The following is a 9883-nucleotide window of genomic DNA, read 5'->3' on the forward strand; positions in this document are numbered from 1 at the left end:
GAGGTTGGATTCGCAGGTATTTTAAGGACATCTCCAGAACTGTTAAAGATGTATAATCTAAAAAAAAGTAGCTACAGTTTTACTGAAATATAGACTTTTAACCAGTCTCCTTCACTTGAGGTCCAGAGGCCTTTCCCAGAATATTATTTTACAAAATCTGGGTTTGATTCTGACTGCAGACTAGTAAGGATATGCAACAAATAAACCAGTCCCACCTAGACGTGCAGCAGATGAGCCCGCACCTCACACGGGAAAAGACACCCTACAGTGGCGACGGCCAAGCACAGGTCCAGGGTGTGATGCTCTCCACTTGGTCAGACTCCCGTTGAGGAACATCCCACGTGAGATGAAGCTGAAAGGGGGCAGAGCCATGACCTAGTCCACTTCTCTGGCCAGCCTAACTAGCTGATCATGGAGAAGGTGGCATGCTGCACCATCTCTCTGGGATTTGGAAATCAGAGGGTTATGGCTCCTAGATATATCTCTGTGACAGCCATCTGACCAAAACATTTATTTGGGGCATTATCTGATGGCTCCTGCCCAGGAAGTAACAGTCATTCTGGTCACTTTTATTTTTAGTGGTTCAGCTTGATTTGGCTATTTACTGTAATTATATGTATATTAACTGCTTTTCATCTTCAGAGTGCTTTACAAACAATGACATGTTTCACAGAATTTGTCTCAGGTACTCTGAGAAAGTGTATGTTTTTCATAGATAACAAAGATTTAATCTCTGCTTTGAGGGAGAAATGCAATTCAGGCTTACTGACAGTTAGCAGCAGCACTGCTGTATTTCCTGAAATCTCAAAACTGAGGCAGAGAGAGGTTGAATCTCTTGTCAGAGACTGCAAAGGGAAGGAAAAAAGCCAAAAAATAATGGATCTCAATCAGACATTCAGACCATTACCTTGCCCTTCTCCCTTTCCTTGGATAACAAATATAAACACTTACGCACTCAGAAATGAGTGCTTCAGCTCTGGATCCTTAGAGAGAACTGTCCAGGTAACTAGACTTCTACTTTTTGGGTCTGGGAAACAGACCCTGCAAAAGTAACAGCCCTTAGAAAAACAAAATAATCATTAGGAAAGGAAGCTGGCTACCACAGAAAGAATAAAGAACGAAGCCTGTGACTGCCATGGGCATTTTTAGCAGGGCTGCTTCAGTACAGTCAAGCTGAGCGAACAGTTTGCAGCAAGTCATTTGAACAACTCATTTAGGCTTTTTCCATTTCTGAACTGTGTGTGATTTGCCTACATGTGTTTGTTTTTCAAGGTTATTGGCTGTAAATTAAGAAAAAATAATTGGGGTCGGAGCTCCAGCAATAGCTAGACCCAGACTTGGACTGCAAGTACTTGAAGGCAGGCACCCAATAGTTAAAAGTGTATAAATGATCAGAGTATTTTTCTAGAAATCAGCAGCCTATTTTTATACCCAATAATTTTTATTAGATGCCCACAGCACAAACCTGCTCTTTATCTAGATTTAAGAATCTAGATTAAAAAATTATTTCATAGGTAGCCGTTCATATTTACTTCCTATCCATTTTCTCTATTCTTTGCTGAAAATTCATTATTCCTGCAAACAGTGCTGTCCCATTCCATTATCAACTGAAAGTGAGAAAAACCCACAGCCTGGATTAATTCAATTTTTTATTTAAATGAAATGTATGGACACATTTTGAGGTATTTGATCAGTATTTGTTCTTATTTATACACAAGTATTTTTTCAGGTGTTCAGTCAGCATATCATGAAGCAAAGACAAAAAGATTCAAAACCATTTCACCAACGTGAGGACAAAAAAGCAAAAGTTTGAAAGGTCTGTGGAAAGTGTGTGGGTAAGAAAGAGTTTACCCCATATTCAGAATGGGATTTAAGCACATAGCTAAATGTTATTTAAATCTGGCTTTTGAGAAAGGAAGATTTTTGAGCAATTTGGAGAAAAATTCTCATTTTAAGAAAGTATGGTCCAAATTAAACATTTCATAGATTTTGAGATAATAATTTTAAAAGGTGCATTCTTTGAAAAAGTAACACAATATTCTAAGCAAAAGGAGAAATACCTACATTTTCATGCAGATGTAAACGGATATATTTAATGTTACCCTTTTTGTACACACCAGTACCTAACCATTACAAGAACATATTTCTAAGCATATAATCTCTGACCTGTCAAAAAGACACAATATCAAGACTATTTTGTCCACAAACTCAATTTTCAGAAAAGAAAGAAAAAGGCTGGCAACACTTTTTCAGTATCATGAGCGGAGCTTTGCTTTTGAAGGTGCAGTTTTACAGAACTCCGTTTCCCTCTTCCTAGCATTGATTAGAATGAAAGTGTTAGATTTTCTTTTCCTGAAAAGTATCCTTCGAATAATCACCAAATAGCCAGTGCCCAATGTATGAGTTGCTTCTTACACTTCAGAAGATGCCATAAAAGAAATTAATTCCCAAATATAGCCTTATTTATATTAAAAAATTGTCTTTTCAGAAATAGAAGTATTTCTGTGAGCTTTCTAAAAATTTTAGGGAAAGACATTTTATCTAAATCTTACCTTTCCCAGTCCAAGTGTTTGCAACCCAGTGCATCTCAGGTTAGCAGTCAGGAAAAACAGACAATAAAACTTACAGGAGGAAGCAGGAGAAAGGGGAGGGGGATTTCCTGAAATGGATTTATCTGGTTTTGCTGTGTCATCGAGTGCAAGGTGAAAGAAAATAGATGAACAGAATAAAAGCTGAATGAAAACTAGAATGCAAAAGTTGCTTCATTTTTAGCAATCCAAATAAAGTATAGTAACATAGCTGAAGCAACCTGAGAGATCTCTGTTTGCTTACGAATCATCTTTAGGTTTTGTACAGACAACATTTAAAGTCCTCCAACAGATTGAAAATACCTTTTTTTTTTTCCCCCTAGCTGTTTTCCCTTTTCCTGGTATTCATTTTCAACTGTAGAAAAATCCCCAGGGCTTTAGATCTGGTTTCCAGCTGAACTTGAAGGTTTCTGTCTCCAGAGAGGCTGTTTCCTAGCTGCCCATCTCCTCAAATTCACTGTAGGGGGATGAAGCTGAAGAGGTTTTAGACTCTCCATCACTGTTGCACTCCCGCGGGGGACCAGGACTGGGAGCTTCTGGGAGCTCCTTGGCAGAGAGCATTTCCTTACTGTTAGACCCTAAGGGATGGCAGTCCAGCAAGCTCTGCAGGTGTTTGATGTAGCTTATTGCAGCTCTCAGGGTCTCCACTTTGCTGAGGCGCTTGTCAGCAAATTCCTTGGGCAGGTGCTCTCTCAGGCGTGTGTAGCCCTCGTTCACGCAGCGCACCCGCTGCCTTTCCCTCTCGTTCCTCTTTCGAATGAAGGCAGGCTCAAAGGAATAGTCATAGACACCCACGTAGCCAGGGAATGGGATGTAGGAGATGTGACCTGCGTGCCCGCTGTAGGCTTGCTCCCAGTAAGACGGGCCCAGATGGAAGGGAACCCCAAAGGGCTCTCTCAGGGGGACCCCATGGGGATGCACATGGCTGTTAGCCAGGGACATAGCTCCTGGAAATGCAATCCTGTTCAATAGTCCATCTTCATCTTTCTTGCTGTCCATGCTTCTTTTTTTTCTCACCAGTGGAATGTCAGCTCCTGAATTTGGCTTCCAAGTCTTGTATCAGTCCAAGCAAGGAGGAAACATTTGTATAGGTGCTCTGCCCCGCAGGCTGCAATTTCCTCCCGCGGTGTATAAAAACTCAGATCTCAAAGCACTGCTAACGACTCATGAGGTCCACTCTGTGCCTGGAAATCAGCTCTAAGCCTTGTTGTTTTTATAGATGTAGGATGCCACCTAATTTACAGACAGGTTTTGAGGACCATCGCTCCACACTTTAAACCCTTCTTTTCCTCTGATCTTCATATTTCAAAAGATAATAAGAGGGTTCCTGTGTATTCCTTTTCTCTCCGCTTGAAATTATGACCATAAGAGTTAATGCCAAACATAAATAATCTTCCAGGCTCTTCTCATGTATTGTAATCCACAATATCGTTTGATATAATTGTCTCCAAAAGATGGGTAATTTGCAAAGTTTACAGGGATCTTCAAAGTTTTGGCAGAACTCCTCCCTTTCAGGAACCAAGGATCTTCTGTCATCTGAAAACTACCCAAAGGCTTTTCACAATGAAATCCAAAAGACAACTGCAAGCTTTGTTGTTTCGGCTGCTCTGGTCTAACTGAAACAGCTCACAAGCAGTTTGCAAAACTTAAATGGCATGTCTCTAGCTTTCTGGGGAAGCTGAGAAATCTTCAAAGGAAAGAGTGCTCTCTTGTGGTTGCAAGTCATGTCAGATCAAGAATGCATACGTGCAAGCATAAGAGGAAAACTGCTTTCTTTGCCCGAAGAGAGGCTTTTTCAAGAAGTGTTTCACAAATTGAACATGAGCATTTTCAAAAAAATCTTCAACATTTTGCGTGTTTCTGCTCATTGCAGGAATGTTCTGGTCATCACGATGAGCACCTGCCTCAGATAAACAAATACACAGGTGATGCTCTGATTGCCCCCTGTGTAGCTATCACTAGATGTTATTGGCTTACCTGATGGACCCGACACACTGCTTTAACTGGGGAGCTGAAAAATCCCTCTTGGCTGTGCCAGATCTGTGCTGCATCCTCCAGTTTGCCTGCAGCTTGCCGAGGAGAAGAGGTGGACACAAGACAAGGCCTTTTGGCGGTATAACGACATAATGTTCTCATCTGTGCCTTTCCTCTACAATATCCTCTTGTGTTAGGATCTTCTTCTGCAGGAACTGGAGGGTCTTTGACTTTTCCCACGTTGGTGTTCAAAAGCTCCATAGTTATATTTTTTTCTGAAAACGCATCTTCACAGTTAACTGAACTTCTTTTTTTTGCCACCAACAGTTTGTTGAGTTGAACGTTTGGCCTGGGAGAGCTGTGGGAAGGGACAGACATGAAAAGGTACAGGCACGTAGGCTCTATTAAAACTGTTCTTTTGCTCAAAGTGAAAGTTTCCGCCCTGCTCAGTCTCTCATGCCAAACTGCCTCAGAAGCATGAGTAACTGTAACAACATCCTCCACTCCGAGAAACACATCTATGTCTCTGCTGAGTCAGAAACCAGCAGCAATGATGTCAGCGTGCATTTTCAAGTCAGCCTTTCTATCTTTGCTGGCCTATCCTGCAGCTTCGAAAAACAACGGTAATCTTCGAAGTATGATGAACGTACAGGCAGAGCATTCCAGACAGACATGAGTGAGAACAATCCTGGACCCTGGTTTACGCCAGGGGCAGGATCAGCACCAAAATGGCTCAAAAACCAGGGCAACTATCCATCTACTTTCGCCTCCGTCACTGACATTGCCTAGCAAGAGCTGCTGTTTGAAGCTGGAGGTTTTGTAGCATTACCTAAGAGTTGGCTAATGCATTTCATGAGGGGTTGAGATCTTTTCCAGTCACAACTAAATGTCTTTCTAAAATATGTGCCATAGCTCAGATGGAAGGTATGGGTGTGAGGCAAGAATTACTGGGGAACGCCCCATGGTATGTACAACTCATTTCAGATCAAATAATCAGGAGAGCCTTTCTGCCTTTTACAAAACCTTTGGAAATGGTTGAACAGTATGGGCTTTTCAATATCACTTGCACTATAAGCTTTGCTGTCAGAAAGGTCTCCAAGTAGAAATGTTTTCAGAAATGAATGCTTAAATGAAAATAGCTCATTCACTGTAGCACTGAGGTAGGCCAGGACTTAAAGTTTTCTTAAAACAAAGAGGATGTTGGCCTGTAAGCAAATAGCTGAAGTAGGAGAAGGATGTTTGATTTGTGTCCATCATTAGATTTAAAACACTGTTCTCTGGCGGTATTCCTGTAAGGAAATGGAAGCATGCCTCTTGGGGGGTCTCAAATGCCAGAATGTTTCACAGCCCTCCATGACCTTGCCAGAAATCTAGCCATGTTCAAAAGGCAGGGTTACGTTTCAGTTCTGTCATGCAAATGCACTACTCCCTGCCGCCAGACCTCTTTTCTATGTTTACTGTAAATGCAGGTCCCTGGCACTTCCCAGAGTGTCAGAATTGCACCTGTGCTAAACAGACATCTGCTCTTCCTACAGAAAAATCCACGTTGTTAATTCTTTAGAGAAATACCTGAAGAAAAATTACAAGTAAATGTTATTTGTTAATCTGAGTGATTGAAGCTGATCTCACATCAAATGGATTCTGCCGTCTGATTTTGTTTCTGTGCAAGAGAAATAAGAAAATATGCCACAGGCTTTTGTTGAACGTTCTATCTTCTTGACAATCTAATGTCACTTGATCGGAAAGGGATTTGCCCCTGGGCAGGGAGCCAGCACAAGGCCAACACACCATTCGTCTCGCTGAAGGTCCTTGCTGAGAGCACGAGCAGAATTAAAGCAATGTATCGTTCTCCTGCCAACCTCTGCACAAAGCAGACCCTTCTCAACCTGTCTGCACATGCAGAGTCAGTGAAAGTAGCACGACTAGCCCACCAAAGGGTAAGGCTAATACACATTCCTTTTAATTTTAAGAGTAAGTTAAGACTACATGGATAATGTCCCTCTTCTAAGAAAAGCCTTTGATCTTCTTTTTACACTGTTTCTCCAATTAACTCCTCTTCACACCTTTGCCCAGATGATGCTTTGACTCCAGAATGCAATATCCTCCACGCTGATAAGAAGCAGATGGCCTGGTTTGCTTTCCAGGTGGTACAAATCAGGTGTTATTCGCTGCTCTACAATGGCAGAGAAGTCCTGCTTCAAAACTATTGCAAGAGGATATTCAGGCTCTGAGGTTCTGGAAGTTGTGCTGTTTCTATTTATATTGTATGTTTTGCTTTGTTGTTTTTTTTTAATACAAAGTTTAAATAGGGACTCTGGGACATTCCTTACATACTCCATTGCCTGTGGCATTCAAACAGGTTCCCTTCCTTCTCTCCTTCCTTTTACTTCACTGTACGCACTTAATTACCCAGCTAAAACTAATAGAAAATATTTCTGACATACCTAATAATAAACCATTGAGGCATCTTCTTTCCAGATATAGCTTAGTTGTGGTTTTAATTGCATATATCCTAACACAATATCTACAAGAATGTAATCTTTGTACAAAAGAACCCTCAACTTGTTCACGCTCCCACAAGAATCATGAATAACACTACTGACATTACACAGTGATTGCTTTGAATTACTTTGAATTACTCAAAGCAACAGATTCTCCTTGACACTGTGTCCCTCTGCATCTGAAATAAAAGTAATCGGTGGAAATATTCTAGTAGAAACACAAGAGTCAGCTGAACACATGCAAGCCCGCCTATTTCCCAAGAGATGATGTCTCAAGTATTTTCTCTGTGAACACATTACTGAGAAGGAGGAAGAAGAAAATACGTCAGGACTTTAAAAAGAAACCCTCACAACATTTTGCATTTATTATATTTTACTGTGCTGTAATTATACTAAATTCTAGTATTTATTATACATATCATAGCTCGTCTGGGCTGTTGCGATTTATTAACAGATATAAAATTGTGAAATTAACAGTTTCTCATGTTAGCTGCATACGACAGAATTACAGTAATAACTGCAATTTAGACTGAGATTCAGGAACACAAGATTGAACAGTTTTGTGCCTCTCTAATCCTGTTTTATCCCTTAGCATGGGCCATCACTCTCCAGCTCTATAGCTAGAAGTGAGAGCTGCACCTAACCTACCCAGGTTTCATACTGTGACTATCACCAAAATATGGGCCTGCGAAGTGCTGACAAGTCGATAAAAGGTGGTGAGAAATGTGGATTTTTGGTGTTGGCTTCAACCATTGCTTTTTGCATAATCTGCGTCCAGTGTAATTCTGCTCGCTCTGAGAAAGAGCCCAAGGGCAGGTTTGCAATAGCAGAAGAGAACTAATGGTGTCGAGATGTGGGCATGGCCCAGCCGGGACTGCCACGCATGCTACAGAGAAGGACTAAGCATGCTTACTGCATCTCTTTCCCCTGCGGTTTCATAAGTCTCCCTTATCTTTCAGTACGTCTCCGGGATCTGAAGATAACTTGAAAAATAGCTCTGTAATTTGTTCCTCACGCAGCAAGTGCCGCTATAAATGTCAATAAACTAAGCGTTCGGGGTCATAGTGCAGTTGTCTTATCAAAACACTTCACATATAATAAAAGTGTTTGGTATATAAAAAATATCTTCCCTTGCAGAAGAAACAGTTCTCAAACGTGTTTTATCACGATACCTTGGGTGTGCAGAGTACATCTCTGTAGACTCAGATTAATTTCTCATTCGGTGACACTTCATATTATCACTGGCTTCCTTTGATACTTGTGCTTTAAACTGGTAGTTAAGATATCACTCATTCAAGGGAGTAAAGCGACTACAAAAAAAGCTGGAATCTCAGAGGACTCCTGTTTGACAGTAGGAGAAAAGACTCTTATCTGCGTATGACTACATCCAATCTGGTTCATAGGCTCAAAGTATTACTTTCAGCTCAGATAGTTGAAATAGCGCAAGGATTTCAGCGCCAGGGCAATTCTGCGGTAGAATTACACTATCATAATTGGCATTAAGACAAGCTGAGGGCTTGGTATAACCTAGTGTTTCAGGACAGAACTGAAATGTACTGATTATAACTGCAAAGTTGTAATGATGACAACTGAAAATGTAAGGTCTCCAGTCATCCCCTGTGTATTAGGGAATGCAATGGGAAGAGAGAGACCTTTGGGCTTGTAGTCATTTGCTGGAGTTTCTAGGAAAGATGCAAAGTATTAGCAGCAATGATGTGACTATGTGGCACTACACACATCCAAACGAAGCACAGATAACCTTCCCCATCACAAGCTTAGCAGTCCTGAGGACTTGAGTTTTTTCTTGACTTGATGAAATAATGTTTGTGGTCCTATACAGATATACTCGATCATAGTTAGAGTAAGGATTTTCTGGCTTAGTGGAGAACAGGAGAGGTTGTGGGATACGTGGTAAACTAAATGAGGTCATTCTTTTGGTCACGAATGACAGAGACCTGGATTTACTTTGCCTAAATGTAGTTCTCTAGAAGTTATATATTTAGATTAAACTAATTACGCAGGTCCCAGTTACAGGCCATAGACACAGAGAGGCAGCTCCAAAGGGGATTCTTCTCAGACACCTCCCTCAGGGTGGAATGAAGCACTCTCTGGGGCAGCCTTTTCCTCTCCTTCAGCTACAGAGAGAGCTTGAAGAACCACCATATACCAGGTGTCTACCTTTCTGACAGCTAAAGCCAAATGAGGAGAGCCTGTTTCCACCCCTAGAAGAACCGATGGGTTTGTACTGAACTGAAACAATGCTTCCAGATCCTACATTTAGGCTCTTTAGATCAAAAGGGAGCGGGCAGAAAAATACCGTAAGTTTCCTCCTGTGCAGACATCCTATCAAGGGAGGTCTCATTAAATGAGGCATCGTTTAAGCATCAGACACGATCAAACTACAGAAGCACATTACGGTGTTTGAGGAAACGGCTATTCACCCCAGCACTTAAGGAACTTGTAGATTGATCGGAGCAGTGTATGTGATGAATATCCATGCGTCACGGGCAAAAGCGAGCTACAAAACTACTTGCGCACATGAAGAGATTCCTTTGCAATGTAGCCTTAGCCGGAATTGTACATATGAGCCGTAAATCATACATAATTGAACAGCAGCTGATGTCCAGAAGGTAGCTGGGGAGTATGGGCTGATGGTACTGGAGGCCGTGAAACGCAGCCCTCTAATGACAGCAAATACAAGGGCGTGATGAGAAAGCAGGGAGGTAGCTGGGACTACCGCGTGGAAAACCAGGAGCAGCCGTTGCGCCCTTCTGAGAGAAGTGGTATGCGAAACCACGGGCTGAACGGCAAGGGCTGTCG

The 9883-nt window shown here is 41.6% G+C and overlaps 1 protein-coding gene across 1 annotated transcript; it reads right to left on the reverse strand.

Moving 5' to 3' along the window:
• Positions 1-3020: 3020 nt before the first annotated feature.
• ASCL4 (achaete-scute family bHLH transcription factor 4) lies at positions 3021-3587 on the reverse strand. Its single transcript, XM_009474160.1, has one exon. It carries the CDS (start codon positions 3585-3587, stop codon positions 3021-3023), a length of 567 nt encoding a protein of 188 aa, XP_009472435.1.
• Between the last annotated feature and the right edge of the window lie 6296 nt (positions 3588-9883).

Source organism: Nipponia nippon, unplaced genomic scaffold (assembly GCF_047370975.1).
Source record: "Nipponia nippon isolate SJK-2023a ecotype South Korea unplaced genomic scaffold, ASM4737097v1 scaffold_3, whole genome shotgun sequence".
Taxonomy (NCBI): Eukaryota; Metazoa; Chordata; class Aves; order Pelecaniformes; family Threskiornithidae; genus Nipponia; species Nipponia nippon.

Coding starts and splice junctions, on each gene's coding strand:
- ASCL4 (XM_009474160.1), bottom strand. CDS start 3,587: ATGGACAGCAAGAAAGATGAAGATGGACTATTGAACAGGATTGCATTT.